Source organism: Narcine bancroftii, chromosome 1 (genome assembly GCF_036971445.1).
Source record: "Narcine bancroftii isolate sNarBan1 chromosome 1, sNarBan1.hap1, whole genome shotgun sequence".
NCBI classification, from domain to species: Eukaryota; Metazoa; Chordata; class Chondrichthyes; order Torpediniformes; family Narcinidae; genus Narcine; species Narcine bancroftii.
Window position 1 is genome coordinate 492,758,820 of NC_091469.1, and position 18,978 is coordinate 492,777,797.

Sequence of the window (18,978 nt, forward strand, 5' to 3'; positions counted from 1 at the left end):
TTTGTGTCCGCACTCCTCAGCCTCCAACCACTTACTGTGTACGTCCTTCTGTGATTTGCTCTTCCAAAATGCAAAACCTCACACTTGTCTGTATTAAACTCCATCATCCATTTACTGGCCCAAACTCCCAGTTGGTCCAGCTCTCTCTGCAAGCTTCAAATATCTTCCTCTCTGACCACTACACCTCCAATCTTTGTCTCATCAGCAAACTTCCTGATCCAATTGACCACATTATCATCCAGATCACTGATCTAGACGACAAACAACAATGGTCCCAGCACCGATCCCTGAGGCACATCACTAGTCACAGGCCTCCAGTCTGAGAAGCATCATCCATAACCACTCTCTGTTTTCTCTCACACAGTTAATTTCGAATCCAGTTTACATCACCACCATTGATACCTAGTGTCTTAACCTTCTGAACTAACCTCCCATGTGGGACCTTGTCAAAGGCCTTACTAAAGTCCATGTAGACAACAGCCAAAGCCTTTCCTTCATCTACTTTCTTGGTAACCTCCTCAAAAAACTCTACAAGATTTGTTAAACATGACCTACCATGCACAAATCCATGCTGACTGTCCTTAATCAACCCATGACTGTCCAAATACCTATATATCCTGTCTCTCAGAACTCCTTCCAATCATTTACCTACTACTGATGTCAGGCTCACTAGCCTATAGTTACCTGGCTTACTTTTGGAGCCTTTTTTAAACAGTGGACAATATGAGCTACTCTCCAATCCTGTGGCACCTTGCCCGTCGTTAAGGACATTTTGAATATATCTGTCAGGGTCCCTTCAATTTCAACACTTGTCTCCCACAAGGTCCGAGGGAATATCATATCCAGCCCAGGGGATTTGTCTCCCTTTATTCACTGTAAGACAGCAATCAACTTCTTCTCCTTAATCTTATGTTTCATGACCCTTCTATTTGTTTCCCTTCCCTCCGTATGCACTATGTCAATTTCCTGAGTAATACTGAGACAAAAAAAAAGATCTCCCCATTTTGTGAGGCTCCACACATAGTTGACCACTCTGATCCTCTAGGGGACCAATTTTGTCCCTTGTTATCCTCTTATTCTTAATATCCTTGTAGAAACCCTTCAGATTTACCTTCACATTATCTGGAAAAGCCCCTTCTTTTTGCCTCTTGATTTCCCTCTTTATTATTCTCTGACATTTTCTATACTCTCCAAGTACCTCGTTTGCTCCTTGTTGCTTATACCGGTTATACATCTTCTTAATCATATCACCTATATCCCTTGAAAACCAGGGTTCCCCATGTCTGTTAATTTTGCCCTTAATCCTGGTAGGAACGTGCAAACTCTACTCCCTCAAAATCTCACCTTTGAAGAGCTTGACTTGCCAGATATAACCTTGCCAGGAAATGGCTTTATTCCAATCGACTCTTCCCAGATCCTTTCTCATTTCCACCAAATTGGCCTTTCTCCAATTTAGAACCTCAACTTGAGGACCAAACCTACCCTTCCACATAAGTAGCTTGAAACTATTGACATCATGGTCACTGGACCCAAAATGCTCACCTTCACAGACTTCTGTCATCTGACCTGTCTTGTTCCCTAATAGGAGATCAAGTATTGCGTCGTCTCTCGTTGATATTTCTACATATTGATTTAGAAAACTTGCCTGAACACATTTGAGAAACTCCAAGCCATCCAGCCCTTTTACAGTATGAGAGTCCCAGTCAATATGCAGAAAGTTAAAATTTCCGACTACCACAACTTTCTGTTCCTTAAAGTAGTCTGCTATCTCCCGACAGATTTGCTCCTCCAATTCTCTTGGACTATTGGCTGCTCTATAATAAAACCCCATTAGTGTGGTCACACATTTCCCATTCTTTATCTCCACCCATATGGCCTCTGTAGGTGAGTCCAGTGCTGTCCTGTCTAAGCACAGCTGTGATATTTTCCCTGACTAGCAATGCCTCTCCTCCCCTTTCACCCCTCCCCCATCACATCTGCAACATCAAAGCCCAGAACATTGAACTGCCAGTCCTGCCCCTCCTGCAAGCAAGCCTCACTAATAGCAATAACGTCATAATCCCACATGCAAATCCACGCCCTAAACTCGTCTGCCTTACGGTCAATACTCCTCGCATAGAAATAGATACGTCCGAGATCATTTCTATCATGTACAAACCTCTGCTTTGTCTTTACTTGCAGTCCTCGCAGGATCCTGACTATCCTCCACCTCACTACCTGCTCCATCACTCTGGTTCCCCTCGTTCCTGAAAATCTAGTTTAAACCCCCCACCCCACCCCAGAGCATCACTAGCAAACCTACCCCCAAGGATGTTAGTCCCCCTCCAGTTCAGGTGTAAACCGTCCTGACGGAACAGGTCCCACCTCCCCTGGAACAGTGCCCAATTGTCCAGAAACATGAAGCCCTCCCTCCTTCACCATCTCTTTAGCTATGTGTTGAGCTGCGTTAACTTCCTGTTTCTAGCCTCACCAGCACGTGGCGCGGGCAGCAATCCTGAGATCACCACCCTGGAGGTCGTGTCCTTCAACTTTGCACTGTCCATAAACTCTTCTAGAAGGGCCTCCTCATCCTTCCTACCCATGTCCCTATATGGACCACGACATCTCGCTGCTCTCCCGATCTCCTTAGAATCGGGAGAACTTGATCCCAGATGACTTGGACACTGGCACCAGGGAGACAACAGACTATCCAAGATACTCGATATCTCCCACAAACTATCGAATCCCCTATCACTACTGCACTCCTCTCCTCCCTCCTTCCTTTCCGAACTGAGGGTCTAGTCTCAGTGCCAGAGATGTGACCACTACAACTTGTCCCTGGTAGGTCGTCCCCACCAACAGTATCCAAAATGGTACACCTATTGTTGATGAGAACATCCACAGGGGTACTCTGCTCTCTCTGTCTATTCCCCTTCCCAGCTGCCCGCTTCCTGATTCTTAGGGGCAACTGTCTCCTTAAAAAACCCCTCTAACACGGCCTCCGCCTCCCAAATGATCCGATGTTCATCCAGCTGCAGCTCCTGTTCGCAAACTCAGTTTATCAGGAGCTGCAGCTGGATGCACCTCTTGCAGATGTAGTCACCAGCAACAACTGTTTTATCCCTCACTTCCCCCGAACTGCAGTTGGAACACTGGGCGGCCCTAACAACTGGTTCCGTTACCAAATTCCTCAGTTCGTTAAAGAAATTTACCGCTCCTACCTTACTGGGAGCAAACTTCGACTCCTCATCCACTAGGCACAATGCCACTACTTGATGGAGCCACTCGGGAGGGAACTACTACTCGACATAGCCACTCGGGAGGGAGCCACTACTCGACGGAGCCACACGGGAGGGAGCCACTACTCGACGGAGCCACACGGGAGGGAGCCACTACTCGACGGAGTCATTCGGGAGGGAGCTACTACTCGACAGAGTCATTCGGGAGGGAGCTACTACTCGACAGAGTCATTCGGGAGGGAGCTACTATTCGACAGAGCCACACGGGAGGGAGCCACTACTCGATGGAGCAACTCGGCAGGGAGTCACTACTCGATGGAGCCACTCGGGAGGGAGCTACTACTCGACGGAGCCACTCGGGAGGGAGCCACTACTCGACGGAGCCACTCAGGAGGGAGCCATTACTCGACAGAGCCACTCGGGAGGGAGCTACTACTCGACGGAGCCACTCGGGAGGGAGCTACTACTCGACGGAGTCACTCGGGAGGGAGCTACTCGACAGAGCCACTCGGGAGGGAGACACTACTCGATGGAGTCACTCGGGTGGGAGCCACTACTCGACAGAGCCACTCGGGAGGGAGCAACTACTCGACGGAGCCACTCGGGAGGGAGCCACTACTCGCCGGAGCCACTCGGAAGGGAGCCACTACTCGACGGAGCCACTCGGGAGGGAGCTACTACTCGACGGAGCCACTCGGGAGGGAACTACTACTCGACGGAGTCACTCGGGAGGGAACTACTACTCGACGGAGTCACTCGGGAGGGAGTACTACACGACGGAGCCACTCGGGAGGGAGCTACTACTCGACGGAGTCACTCGGGAGGGAGTACTACTCGACGGAGTCACTCGGGAGGGAGCTACTACTCGACTGAGCCACTCGGGAGGGAGCCACTACTCGACGGAGTCACTCGGGAGGGAGCTACTACTCAACTGAGCCACTCGGGAGGGAGCCACTACTCGACGGAGCCACTCGGGAGGGAGCCACTACTCGACTGAGTAACTCAGGAGGGAGCTACAACTCGCCGGAGCCACTCAGGAGTGAGCAACTACTCGACGGAGCCACTCGGGAGGGAGCCACTACTCGCCGGAGCCACTCGGAAGGGAGCCACTACTCGACGGAGCCACTCGGGAGGGAGCTACTACTCGACGGAGCCACTCGGGAGGGAACTACTACTCGACGGAGTCACTCGGGAGGGAGTACTACACGACGGAGCCACTCGGGAGGGAGCTACTACTCGACTGAGCCACTCGGGAGGGAGCCACTACTCGACGGAGTCACTTGGGAGGGAGTACTACTCGACGGAGTCACTCGGGAGGGAGCTACTACTCGACTGAGCCACTCGGGAGGGAGCCACTACTCGACGGAGTCACTCGGGAGGGAGCTACTACTCAACTGAGCCACTTGGGAGGGAGCCACTACTCGACGGAGCTACTCGGGAGGGAGCCACTACTCGACGGAGCCACTCGGGAGGGAGCCACTACTCGACGGAGCCACTCGGGAGGGAGCCACTACTCGACGGAGCCACTCGGGAGGGAGCCACTACTTGACGGAGCCTCTCGGGAGGGAGCCACTACTCGACGGAGCTACTCGGGAGGGAGCCACTACTCGACGGAGCCACTCGGGAGGGAGCCACTACTCGACGGAGCCACTCGGGAGGGAGCCACTACTCGACGGAGCCACTCGGGAGGGAGCCACTACTTGACGGAGCCTCTCGGGAGGGAGCCACTACTCGACGGAGCTACTCGGGAGGGAGCCACTACTCGACGGAGTCACTCGGGAGGGAGCTACTACTCGACTGAGTCACTCCATCACCGGCTGCTTTTACACCTCTCCCTCTTTTTTCCTATGTCCCCACCTATTATCTCAATTGCTCCCTGGCCCTAATCAATTAGCTCAATTACTGCCTCCTGACTCCATGTCAGCAAGGTTAGAGTTCCTTCCCTTTACAAACCTCCCTCTCAGCTGTGCCAACGTCACGCACCCGCACAGTCCGCCCCTCTCCCCGACTTTTAAAAAAAATAAAGAAGCAAAAATGGCCACTTACACACAGACCATCCTTGCAGCCTCCTGACTCCAAGTCAAAACACTCCTCGTATGATAATCCTTTCATTCCCGGGATCATCCTTGTGAACCTCCTCTGAACCTTCTCCAACATCAGCACGTCCTTCCTTAAATGAGGAGCCCAAAACTGCTCACAATCTCCACACGAGGCCTCACCAGGGCCTTATAAACCCCCAACATCACATCCCTGCTCTTATATGCTGCTCCCCTTGAAAGGAGCGCCAGCATTGCATTCTACAGTAACCTTACCTTTTTATTCCCCCCACGTTCTCCTGCATCCCCCCTCCACACGCGAGGTAACTTACAGCTGCCAACGCACCTACTCACATTCTTTTGGAATGTGGGAGGAAATCAGGAACCGAAGAAAAACCCAGTGAAAGGACAAGAGGCTGTGAATCCGGGTGAGGCAGGGGGGTGCCGAGAGCTGGTGCTGGAGGGACCTCAACCCTTGCGCTTGTCCCAGATGTTGGAGACACTTGCTCCCTGTGTGGGTGAGAGCCAGGGTGGGGGGGGGGGGGTGCTGCAGGAGGGATGAGGTACCTCAGGGGAGTAGGTAGGCGCCACTCTGCGGTGTGGATTGAAAACCCCGATGGATGCATAGCCTGGGGTCGGGGCGTCTCATCGAACCTGCAGGGGTATGTGGAGAGGAGGGGAAAGATTCGGTTGTCGTCGTCCTCGTGGGTATCAGTGTCATGGGGAGAACGAGGAATGAGGTTCTGCTGCAGGGACGTGGGCAGGTGCAGAACCACAAAGCTAGTGATCTCTGGATTGAATCAGTGAAATGTGGAAGTCTGCAGACACTGTCTGTGATTGCAGTAAAAACACATAAAAATGCTGAGGATTTCAGGTTTCGCAGCATCCAGAGCAGGTAGAAACCTGTAACCAACGTTCTAGGCCTAAGCCCTTCTACGTGCTCTGATCTCTGGATTGAAACAAGAAAGTCTCACTCGATCCCAGCATCTGCAACACAACATGCCGGAGAAACCCAGCAGGATGTGCAGCATGCACAAGAAGCGAAGGGTGGCCAACGTTAATCACTGCCCTGCTGCCCGAGCCACCAGCTAACTGGGGACGTGGCCAATCGGTTTGGGGAGATAAACATGTGGATCTAAGACCGGTGTGGGAGATGACGGGACGGGCTCCACCTGAACCGCGATGGGACCAGGCTCCTGGAGAGCCACATTATCAGGGCAGTGCATGGAGCTTTAAACTATAGCTGGAGGCAGGAGAGGTGACTGAAGAATTTTTAAAATTTAGAAAAGCATATAACAAAAATGTAACCTCAGGAATCAAGGAAACAAATGAGAGAAGGGTGGAGAATAGAGGAGAGAAGGTGTTATATACAAATGCACGCAGTAGAACAAACATGGTTAATGATCTTAAAGCACAGTTAGAAATTAAAACATAGAACATTCCAGCACATTGCAGGCCCTTCAGCACACATTATATGAGATCACACCCGTAACCCTCTATTTTTCTTCCATCCATGTACCTGTCCAAGACTCTTAATTGCCTCTAATATTCCAGCCTCCACCACCATCCCCAGCAAGGCATTCCAGGCCCCCACAACTCTGTGTATAAAAATCGTACCCCTGACGTCTCCCCTAAACTTCCCTCCCTTCACTTTGTACACACGTCCTCTGGTGTTTGCTGATCCCTCCCTGGGAAACAGGTGCTGACTGTCCACCCTGTCTATGCTTCTCATAATCTTGTCGACCTCTATCAACTCTCCTCTCATCCTTCTTCGCTCCAAAGAGAAAAGTCCCAGCTCTGCGAACCTTGCCTCATAAGACTTGTTTCCCAATCCAGGCAACATCCTGGTGAATCTCCTCTGCACCCTCTCCACAGCTTCCATGTCCTTCCTGTAATGAGGTGACTAGAACTGAACACAGTACTCTGAAGTGTGGTCGCACCAGAGATTTGTAGAGCAGAAAAATGACATCATGACTCCTGAGCTCGATCCCCTGATATGGCAGCCCCTTTCCCAACACTGTTGTCAGGCTCACCGCTGCCTTTTCCTTGCAGCCCTTCTTAGATTAGCCACCTCCAGCATCTCATCCCAACCTCAAGATGATTTAACTACTTCTGCCAGGGCCCAGGCCACGACTTCAGAAGCTCCCCACAGTGTTCTAGGACACACAGGTGAGCAACCTTTGCACCCTCCAGTCATCAGCGCTGGGGCAGTGACCGGGGTGCAGATGCTAAGGAACTCCCCCACCCTCCAGAGGTCCAGTGTCCACATTCCAACCCCTCTCACTGTGTCCATCACCCACCCCGGCCTCCCACCGACACACTCTGGAACAAGTGGTCGTGCTCAGTGCATGACGACGACAAACGGATTGGCTATTGGCTGCTCCATGCCCGCTGAGCAGAGGCAGAGGACAGCAGGGTCCTCCCACTGGAGGTCAGAGGTCATTAACTGGCCCAGAGGGGCCGTTGACACCGGGCCACTGCTCAGGCCCAGACTGGCTGGCGTAGCAGTCAGGGCAACACCATTACAATGCCAACAATCGGGACTGGGGTTCGAATCCCACGCTGCCTGTAAGGAGTTTGTACGTTCTCCTTGTGCCTGCGTGGGTTTTCCCTGAGAGCTCCAGTTCAAAATCGTACCAAGGGAGAAGCCCAGACTCATGGGCCAAAATGGCCTGTTACTGTGCTGGATGTCTAATTTAAATTTAATGATCGTCTCTTGTGCTGGATAAGGCAGCAGGAAGAAGCCAAGGCTTCTACGATGGGCCCCCCGGAGACTGCATGGTTCATGGCGATAATCACGTTTTAATTTGATGTGTAATATTGTGTGTTGAAGAGGCAGTGGTCATTAATGCTTCTCGTGAACTTTTATTGACACACGTTAATGGTGGTTTTTAGTTGTAGCTGTGATTGTATTTAGTTTTGAATAAAGTTTGTATAAATAAAAAGAACCAAGGCTTACTTGCACGCTGCTCAGGTCCACTTGGCACTTCTTGACCATGTCGAGAAAGTGGTGAGAGAGCATTTCGTCCAGGAGCAGGTACACGGCTATCCTGCGGCTGGCAGCCTCCAGCACCTCGTCAAACAGGTCGATGTCGGTGAACATGTCCATGACAATCGCAATCACCTGCAGGGGCAGACGGGGGGAGGAGAGGGACAAAGCATCAGAACAACGGCTCAGCTGTGGGAGGGGAGAGGAGCTCAGCGGGCATGGAGCAGCCAATAGCCAATCCGTTTGTCGTCGTCATGCACTGAGCACGACCACTTGTTCCAGAGTGTGTCGGTGGGAGGCCGGGGTGGGTGATGGACACGGTGGGAGGGGTTGGAACATGGAGATGGGACAGAGTGTTTCGGGTTCCTCATTTCCGAAAAAGTGTGCAGACGTTGGAGAGAGTTTAGAGGAGGTTCACAGGAATGATCCCGGGAATGAAAGGGTTATCATATGAGGAACGTTTGACACCTCTTGGCCTGGACTCATTGGAATTTAGACAAATGAGGGGGGGAACCTCATTGAAACATTATGAATGTTGAAAGGCGTGGACAGAGTAGTTGTAGAAAGGTTGTTCCCCACAGTGGGAGGGTCTAGGACAAGAAGGCATAACTTCAGGATTGAAGGGCATCCACTTAAAACAGAGATGTGGAGAAATTTCTTCAGTCAGAAGGTGGTGAATCTGTGGAATTTGTTGCCCCAGGTGGTTATGGAGGTAGTTATTGGGTGTATTTAAGGCAGAGAATGATAGATTCTTGATTAGCCAGGGCATCAAAAGTTTTGCGGAGAAGGCCAGGCAGTGGGGCTGATGGGGAAAATGGGTCAGCTCATGATTAAATGGTGCGGTAGACTAGATGGGCTGAATGGGCTATTTCTGCTCCAATGTCTGAGGTACAGGCATAGAGAACCTTGGTTTTCAAGGGAGATTGGGAATCTGGTTCTGAAGAAGGGAGGCATAAGGAACAAGGAGTGATTGAATAGGACGGCAGATTTGATGGGCTGAATGGCCTATTTCTGCTCCTACATTCTGGCCTGTGCACAAGGGGACGGGCGAGGCAGTGCAAGAAAATGGGGCGGGCTTGCGCACAGAGAAGGTGGGCCTGGGGATGGAGAGGGCTGGCCTGCATGTGAGAGGAGGGCCGGCCTGCGCACGGCGTGCCCTCACCTGCGTGGCAGAGCGGATGAGCCTGCGCACTTCCTCCTTGATGCTGAGGGTGTCCGGAGCAGGCGGGTGCACGAAGATGGTGACATCAGACGGGCCCCAGAAGCTGTGGGTGTTGGGCCAGCCCAGGTCAAGCACGGGGGCAGCGATGTCCGTGTGCACGGGCCAGTAGGTGCCCGAAGAGCTGGAGTCACCGTAGGTGCTGGGGACCAGGTCGCAGGAGTCAAGGGAGAGGGATGGCCTCTTCAGGTGCTTGTTGATGTGCTCGATCTCAGTACTGCTGAGGAAGTCGACCACCTGCTCCGCAGCCAAGAAGCGGTAGTAGGCGTCGATGCCATGCTCGGCCAGCACGTCGATGGCCATGCGGTAATACTCCTTGTAGTGTGGCGGCACATGGCTCGGGTCCCGGTCCACGTTGCCGAAAGATGAGCATTGTGAGCGGTGAGCCATGATTCTGTGAACACATGGAGAGCAAGGCCAAGTTACACCGGAATCCTGTCATGGGTCGTGCCAAATCCTGGCACACACTGATCAAGCCACACTCGAAACTCTCAGAGTGCACTGACCTCAGCACCCACCGATCCTGCCCCAAAATCTTGGCATGCCTCAACCCAAACCTTCAGCACACTCCCAAATCTTGGCACAAGCCATGCCAACCCCTGTGCACACTTGGCACACACTCCCCCAAACCCCCTGCTTGTGCCATCCCTGTACCATCCTTCACAGAGATCTCTGTATCCTCACTCGCGAGGACTAGAGAGCGGCTCACCTTCTTCAAGAAGGGAAATCAGGATAATGCAGGAAATTATCAGCCCACGAACCCAACATCAGTGGTAGGGAAACTACTGGAAATGATACTTCAAGATAGGAAAGTCATGTTCAGATTAGGGTGAGTTGACCTGGCTTTGTGAGGAGCAGGTCATGTCTCACCCATTTGAGCTTTTTTTGAGGAGATGAACAATGAATGATTGATGGGGGTCGGGGAGTGGATCAGAATCTATAGTCGTGAACACTTGTCTCAACATTAATTGTTTTGTGGGAGAAGTATCGTGCATTACAGGTGCAGAATTGCTATAAATTACATTTCCATAAATACACAAATACAAAAAAACATAGCAAATAAATGTGGGTCATTGTCCATTCAGATACAAAAACATAAGAAATAAGAGCAGGAGTCGGCCATTCGGCCCGTCGAGCCTGCTCCGCTGTTCAATGAGTTCACGGCTGATCTGATCGTTGACTCAACTCCACCCACCAGTTTTTCCCATATCCCTTAATTCCATTTTTATGTAAAAATCTATCTAAATGAACCTTAAATATGTTGAATGAAGTCACTTCAACCACTTCCCTGGGCAGAGAATTCCACAGATTCACTCCTCTCTGAAAAAAACAGATTTTCCTCACCTTCGTCTTAAATCTACTCCCCAAATCTTGAGGCCGTGTCCCCAAGTTCTGGTCTCACCTACCAGTGAAAACAAATTTCCTGCCTCTATTTTATCTCTTCCGCTCATTATTTTATGTTAATATGCTGGCCTTTATACATCAAAGCATAGAATATAGGAGCTGGGAGGTGATGTTGAGACTGTTCAAGGCCAAGTTTGGAATATTGTGTGCAGGTCTGCTCCCCAAATTAGAGGAAGGAAGGGTGCAGAGAAGATTTACTGAAATGTTGCCTGGATTGCAGTATCTAGAATACGGAGAAAGATTGAGTAGACTGGATCTTTATTCATTGGAGCGTAGAAGGTTGAGGAGGGATTTGATAGAAGTATTTAAAATTATGAGGGAGATTGATAGAGTAGATGTGAATAGGTTCTTCCCTTAAGGGTAGGAGAGATTGGAATGATGGGTCATAAGTTAAGGTATAGGGGGCAAAACTTTAGAAGTAACATGAGAGGGAGCTTCTTCACTCAGAGAGTGGTGGCTGAGTAGAATGACCTTCCGGAAGAGGTGGTTGCAGCAGGGTTAATATTGTCATTTAAGAGAAGGTTGGATGAGGGCATGGATGTGAGGGGATTGGAGGGTTATGTGCAAGGAGCAGGTAGGTGAGACTAGAGGAGATCACTTAAATCAGTGTAGACTAGAGGGGCCGAGATGGCCTGTTTCTGTACTGTAATTATTATATGGTTATATGGTTATAATATCTCTTTTCATTCTTCTGAATTTGAGTGAGAATAATCCTAGACGATTTAGTCTCTCCTTGTACATCAACCCCCTCATCTCCAGCATCAACCTGGTGAACCTCCTCTAGACAGCCTCCAAGGCCAGTACATCCTTCCTCAAGTACGGAGACCAGAACTGTACACAGTTCTCCAGGTGCGGCCTCACCAGGAACCTGTACAGTTGCAGCATGACCTCCCTGCTCTTGAATCCAATTCCCCGAGCGATGAAGGCCAACATTCCATTTGCCTTCTTAATAACTTGTTGCACCTGCAACCCAACTTTTTGTGATTCATGCACGTGCCCTCCCAAGTCCTTCTGCACGACAGCAGCCTGCAGTCTTTCATCGTTTAAATAATAATCTGCTCTTCTATTTTTCCTTCCAAAGTGGATGACCTCGCAATTACTAATGTTATATTCCATCTTCCAGACCTTTGCCCACTCACCTACCTTAACTAGATCCTTCTGCAGTCTCTCCACATCCTCTGTACAATTTGCTTTTCCACTCAATTTAGTATCATCTGCAAACTTGGCTACACGACACTCTGTCCCCTCTTCCAAATCCTCAATATAAATGGTGAACACCTGCGGGCCCAGCACCGACCCCTCCCCCCCCCCCCACCGCGGTCCCCCCACTTCCAATCAGAAAAATACCCATTTATCCCGACTCTCTGTCTTCTGTCTGTGAACCAATCCTCAATCCCTGCCAATATACTTCCCCTGACTCCATTCATCTGGATCTTATTGGTAAGTCTCTTGTGTGGCACCTTATCAAATGCCTTCTCGAAATCCAAATATACAACATCAACCTGTTCCCCTCTATCTACCACATCCATTATATCCTCAAAGAATTCCAGCAAGTTTGTCAAACAAGACCTGCCCTTTCAGAATCCATGCTGCGTCTGTCTGATTGAACCCCTTCATTCTAAATGACTCGCTATTTCATCCTTAATGACAGCTTCAAGCATTTTCCCAACTACAGGCCTCATTACAACAATAAATAAAAATAGTGCAAGATAAAGTCAAAGTGAGACAGTGTCTGGTTCATCGATCATTCAGGAATCTGATGGTGAAGGGAAAGAAGCTATCCTTGTGCCGCTGGGTGCTCGTCTTCAGGCTCCTGGGCCTTTTTCCTGATGGATGACGACCTCCAAAATCATGGGCACCGGTCTTCACTCTATTGAGGACATCTACAAGAGGCAGCCTCTATCCTCAAAGACCCCACCACCTAGGCCATGCCCTCTTCACTCTGCTACCATCGGGGAAAAGGTGCAGGAGCCTAAAGACGAGCACCCAGCGGCACAAGGATAGCTTCTTCCCCTCTCCCCGCGCCATCAGATTCCTGAATGATCAGTGAACCAGACACTGCCTCTCCTTGACTTTTCGTCCACTATTTTTCTTTATTGCTGTAAGGTGGTTTATGTAAATGTTTGGACTGTGAGGCTGCCTCAATTTTGTGACTTGCTCATGACAGTAAATTCTGTAGTCGGCTGGTTGAGAAGGTGCCCATACATGGAATCGAAGCTGAGTTAATGGTTTCTATATGAAATTGGCTGGTCCAGAGACCCAGGGTAGCGGGGAAAAGCTATTACTCTGGTTGGAGGTCCATCACCAGTGGTGTTCCGCCAGGACCAGTGTTGGGGACCCTTGATGTTGGTGAGGTGCATGAATGACTTGGATGGATAAGTAGGTGGGTGGATCAGCAGGTTTGCAGATAATGCAAACATTGGCGTAAAGGGCTATCAATGAATATACATCAGTTCCAGATATGGGCAATATTTTTATGTAAAAGGCCCTTCTGGCCACCCAATTAACCTCCCCCGTCCCTTTCGAATGGTGGGAAGACACCGGTGCCTCTGGGGAAAACCCACACAGATACGGGGAGAACAGACAAACTCCTCACAGAAAGTGCGGGATTCAAACCCCGGTCCCGATCACTGGCGCTGTGCAAACCGTGCTGCCCCATCTTTGCTGTATAAAGGACACTGAGCGACCTGCTGAGTTTTTCCAACATCGTGTTTTTACTTCAACCATGGAGCCTGCAGAATTCCATGCTTTACTTTACCAGGATGTAGCCTGGTTTAGAGGCTTTGAGTTATGGGGAGAGGTTGGACAAACTTGTGTTGTTTTAAGACATGGAACTCTACAGCACAGTACAGGCCTTTCGGCCCTCAATGTTGTGCCAACCCATGTATTCACTAAAAAAAGTACTACACCCTCCCTATTCCGTAACTCTATTTTGCTTCAATCCTTATGTCTAAGACAAGCAGCTCAACAAAAAAGTCAGAAGAGACACAGACACAAGGAAGAGAAATAGAGACACAAACCCAAGAGCAGACACAGAAGAAGGAGAACACCAAGCTCCGCACAGAGGAATAGGAGGTAAAAATGAATGGACAGTACAGAGATTTTAAAAATTTCAAGAACAAATGAAAGCATTAAAAGAATGGCTGACACTAGATTTAGTGAAATGAAAAGAAAAATGAATGAGGTTGGCTATAGCAACAGGGACATTGAAGAGGATGTGACCTGCTGCATTTTGACCCAATTGAGTTATTACTGTTCAGAATTTGTCATAAACAAGTCACGAAATTTAGTCTTTTGCAGCATTGTCAATTGCAAACAATTCATTTTAAAAATTAAAAAGAGTAGAGCATGAAAAGTAAGGCAGTGCTTTTGGTTCATTGGTCATTCAGGAATCTGATGGCAGCAAGGAAGAAGACGTCCTCTGCACTTGAGTGCTGTCTTTAGGCTCCTGTACCTCTTTCCCCGATGGTACCGCTGCAACCGTGCCTGCCTGTCCCGCATCGGACTTGTCAGTCACCAACGAGCCTGCAGCAGACGTGGACCTACCCCTCCATAAATCTTCGTCCGCGAAGCCAAGCCAAAGAAAGAAAGAAAAGCAGTGTGAAGAGGGCATGGCCTGGGTCATGAGGATAGAGGTTGCTTTTCTTTTCAGACACCACCTCATGTAGATGTCCCTGATGTTGTGAAGTCTAGTTCCTGTGATGTCACAGGCCAAGTTAACAACCCTCTGGAGTTTATTCTTGTTCTGAGAGTTGGCAACTCCATACCAGGCAGTGATGCAACCAGCCAGAATACTCTCCTTGGAATACTTGTAGAAGTTTTTGAGAGTTTTTGGTGACAATACTGAATCTCCTCAGATACCTCACAAAGTATAGCCACTGGTGAGCTGCCTTTGTGTGAGTGAACCCCTGATTTGGAGAACTTCATTTATAAAAGAATGGATCCCCAGAGTCCTAGGAATGCCAGAATTACAGGAAGGAATGGAACTAGAAAGGGCACACAGAACATTAGCCCCTAAACCACAGCCACATCAAAAACCAAGATCCATTCTAGTAAAATTCCTCAGATATACGACAAGAGAAAATATATTGGAGAAGGCAATGAAAAAAAATGAGAGAAGACAAAAAAACCACTGGAATACAAAGGTCAAAAAAAATATTTCTACCCAGCCATAAGTTTTGAGCTCCCGAAGAAGAGGAAGGAGTTTAATACAACAAAATTGATCCTATGGAAGAAAGGCTATAAATTTATGTTAAGATATCCAGCGGTGCTTAAAATAGTTACCCTGGGGGAGCAAAACAGACTGTTCTTGGATCCAGAGAAAGCACGAGAATTTGGAGAACGCCTGCAGGACAGACAGAGAGATGAAGAGATGGAATGATGACAAACTTCATATAAAGGAAAAATAATGTATAAGTAAGAACTAAAGGAGGGAAGAAAAGGGAAGTAAGGGAGAAGGAGTGAAAAAGAGGAGGGGTTAAAAAAATAAAGAAAAAGAGCAGAAAAGAGGGGGAGCTTTGTTGTAATGTGAAGATAAAAGTCTTTTCTGGAGGGGGCTGGGTGGGAGAGAATAACAGTCACTGCAAAATCAGCTGACACTTGCGAGCGGGTTCGCAATCCAAATGGAGAGGGGAGTTGTGGTTGCCCGGCAAAGGACAAGGGGCGACTCAGAGAGGTGGGGGGGAGGGACAGTTGGGGTTAAGGGAAATTTAGATGTGGGAATGATTGAAGTATTTTATGTTTTAGAAGTGTTGTCTTACAGTGCGTTCAAAAAAGGAAAACTCAGAGATGAAAATGGGGAAAAGGGGAAAGGTGGTGGTGAGGAAGCGGAAATGAGATGTAAACAGAGTATGAGATGGCCATGTTGAACTATATGACTATAAATATTAATGGAATACATAACCAAATCAAAAGGAAGAGGCTGTTAAATTTACTGTAAAAAGAAAAAATAGATATAGCATTCGTGCAGGAAATGCATCTAACTGAAGTAGAACATAATAAATGAAGGAGAGACTGGGTAGAGCACATAGTGGCAGCATTATATAATTCAAAAGCCAGAGGTGTAGCTATATTAATTAATAAAAATGTTCCAATCAAAATAGAGGAGGAAATAATAGATCCAGCAGGGAGGTATGTAATGATAAAGTGTCAGATATATTCAGAACTCTGGAATTTGGTCAATATATATCCACCTAATGAAGGGGATCAAAAGTTTATGCAAGATATTTTTTTGAAGATTGTGGATACGCAGGGGAATATATTGATAGGAGGGGACTTTAACCTTAATTTGGATTCAAAGATGGATAAAACTGGACAAAAGACTAGCAGAAAGAACAAAGTAACCAAATTTATGGTTAAATCAATGCAGGAAATGCACCTTTTGGATATATGGAGGAGACAACACCCAAAGGAGAAGAAATACTCATATTATTCGAGTAGACATAAAACATACTCAAGGATTGACCTGTTCCTGTTGTCAGCCCATATCCAGGGGAGAGTTAGGGAAATGGAATATAAAGCTAGATTGTTATCGGTCCACTCACCCCTGTTATTAGCAATAGAGCTGGAGGACATCCCACCGAGAACGTATAGATGGAGATTAAACTCCATGCTACTTAAAAGACAGGATTTTAGAGAATTCACTGAGCGACAAATTAAAATGTACTTTGAAATAAATACGGAATCAGTGAAAGATAAGTTTATACTATGGAATGCAATGAAAGTGTTCATTAGAGGGCAAATAATAAGTTATGTAACCAAGATGAAGAAGGACTATAATCAGGAAACAGAGCAGTTGGAAAGGGAAATAGCAAATATAGAAAAAGAATTAGCAACAAGGGAAGATACAACAAAAAGAAGAGAATTGGCAGACAAAAAAAAAATGAAACACTACAAACGTACAAGGTGGAGAAGAACATAATGAAGACAAAACAGAAGTACTATGAGCTAGGAGAAAAAATGCACAAAACACTAGCTTGGCAGCTTAAGACAGAACAAACTAAAAGAACTGTATTGGCATCAAGGAAAAAGGACAAACAAATTACATATAACCCAACAGAGATTAATGAGAACTTTAAGGAATTTTATGAACAATTACACCAAACTGAGAATGAGGGGAAAGATGATAAAGTAGAAGAGTTTTTAGCTAAAATTGAACTGCCGAAATGGCAAAAAGTGGAACAAAGCAAACTGATAAAACCATTTGAAATAGAGGAAGTACAGGATATATTAAAAAAGCTGCCGAACAATAAAACGCCGGGAGAGGATGGACTCCCAATAGAATTTTATAAAACATGTAAAGAGTTATTAATTCCTCCCCTCCTGGAAGTAATGAACCAGACAGAAGAAACACAAAGCTTGCCAGATTCATGTAAGACAGCAATAATTACAGTAATACCAAAGACGGGGAAGGATCCACTAACACCAGCATCATATAGACCAATATCTCTACTCAATTCAGATTATAAGATAATAGCAAAACTATTAGCAAACAGATTGGCCGACTGTGTACCAAAAAGAGTAAAACTAGATCAAACTGGATTTATTAAGAAAAGACAAACAACGGACAATGTCTGTAAGTTCATTAACTTAATCCATGCAGTACAAGGAAATAAGACGCCAACAGTGGCTGTTGCTTTAGACGCAGAGAAAGCCTTTGACAGGGTAGAATGAAATTATTTATTTGCGGGGCGTGGCAAGATGGCGTAAGGAACAGACGTGCCTTCCAGTCCTCTCCTGACTCTGAGTTATTGTTTTGTTTATAAGTGCCCGTTAAAATTCTTTAAAAAGTTTATAAATAGTAAGAGGTGCCGAATTAATATCTAATGGTACATTTGCTAAAAAAAAGTAAAAGAAAACGCCAACAGATTGTTAAAAAATTACATTTCCCGAAATTATCTGAGCCTGCCTGTTTACAAGAAGCCAGGACTCAGCCTGGAATGGATCCAGGAGAAGAAGTGCAGGATTCGGCATTGGAACTTCGTTCTGTACCGGTAGGGCTCTTTAAAGATGTCGCCTGGCAGCCAGGCTGGCCAGGCGCGTGTATTTCAAACAACACCCGCTGTGGGCGCTGTTGCTGAGAGTTTGACAGCTGAATCAGCTGGGGCGCCACCAGTTGGAGAGTTAAAGAGCCGACCTCCGATTGATAGAGCGGTGGCGCTGCGAAATGCACCACCAGTTATGACAGTTTCCCCAGGTTTGGATATAATGAAGGCTTTTGATGAGATATGGCTTAAAGATAACCCTGACTATCAGCCTCCTGATGTTGCTGAGGGGGCTGTGGTAGGGGTTTCTACACGGAGCCATACTGCAAGAATGGCTGCTAAACCAAGGGAAGGGACAGAAGATCCTTTGGTCTCTCAGAAACAGCAGGATCCTACTATGTCTGAATTTAAGTATATTCTTCAATGAAACAGCTAGGTAATTCTATGACCCAGGTCTATTCCAAGCTTAATACATTGGTGGATATTAACACTCAACAGATGGCTGACTATGGAGCTTTTAAACTTGAAACTAATGAAAGACTTGATATGTGTGATCAAGGTTTAGTCGACGTACAAGATCAATTGCAAGATGTAAACAAAACAATTGAAACATTGCAGATTCAGAATAAAAATTTAGCAAAAAAGGTTGATTATTTGGAGAATCAATCTAGACGGAACAACGTAAAAATTGTTGGTTTGCCAGAAGGGCCAGATCCAAGAAAATTTTTTACTGAATGGAATTATTTATTCAAAGTATTACAGAGGTTCAACCTACCAGAGAAATATATTAATTGGATCAAAGCATTATATAAGGGAGCATTGGCAGTAAATGGATATATTTTGAACCAATTTAAATTAAGCAGGTCAACTAGGCAGGGATGTCCACTATCTCCCTCACTGTTCGCTTTAGCATTAGAACCACTAGCAGAACTGAGAAGAACAGAAAATAAAATAAAAGGGATAAAAATAAGCGAAGGAATATAAAATCAGTCTATTTGCAGATGACATATAATATACTTAACAGAACCAGAAATATCAATAAAAGAATTACATAAGAAATTGAAGGAATATGGAGAAGTGTCGGGTTACAAGATCAACTCAAATAAAAGTGAAGCAATGCCAATGAATA

At 47.2% G+C, this 18,978-nt stretch overlaps 2 protein-coding genes across 3 annotated transcripts in view; one reads left to right on the forward strand and one right to left on the reverse strand.

Annotated features, from left to right (window-relative positions):
- LOC138752005 (fucolectin-like) overlaps window positions 1-18,978 on the forward strand; it is a 258,819-nt gene that overhangs the window by 40,069 nt on the left and 199,772 nt on the right. Inside the window, exon 1 of one of the 2 annotated variants that reach the window (XM_069915149.1) lies at window positions 3,534-3,538. The exons of the other annotated variant lie outside the window; for it this stretch is intronic. The gene's annotated coding sequence lies outside the window, so the exon portion shown is untranslated. Of the gene's footprint in view, window positions 1-3,533; window positions 3,539-18,978 lie in introns of those variants that run through there. 2 annotated transcript variants of the gene reach the window in all.
- Window positions 1-18,978, reverse strand: part of fam83hb (family with sequence similarity 83 member Hb) — a 110,224-nt gene that overhangs the window by 30,047 nt on the left and 61,199 nt on the right. The window contains exons 2-3 of the mRNA XM_069915147.1: window positions 9,406-9,856; window positions 8,214-8,378 (exon numbers count right to left, since the gene is read on the reverse strand). Coding sequence (XP_069771248.1) covers window positions 8,214-8,378; window positions 9,406-9,852 — 612 coding nt within the window. The 5' untranslated portion in view covers window positions 9,853-9,856. The remainder of the gene's footprint in view (window positions 1-8,213; window positions 8,379-9,405; window positions 9,857-18,978) is intronic.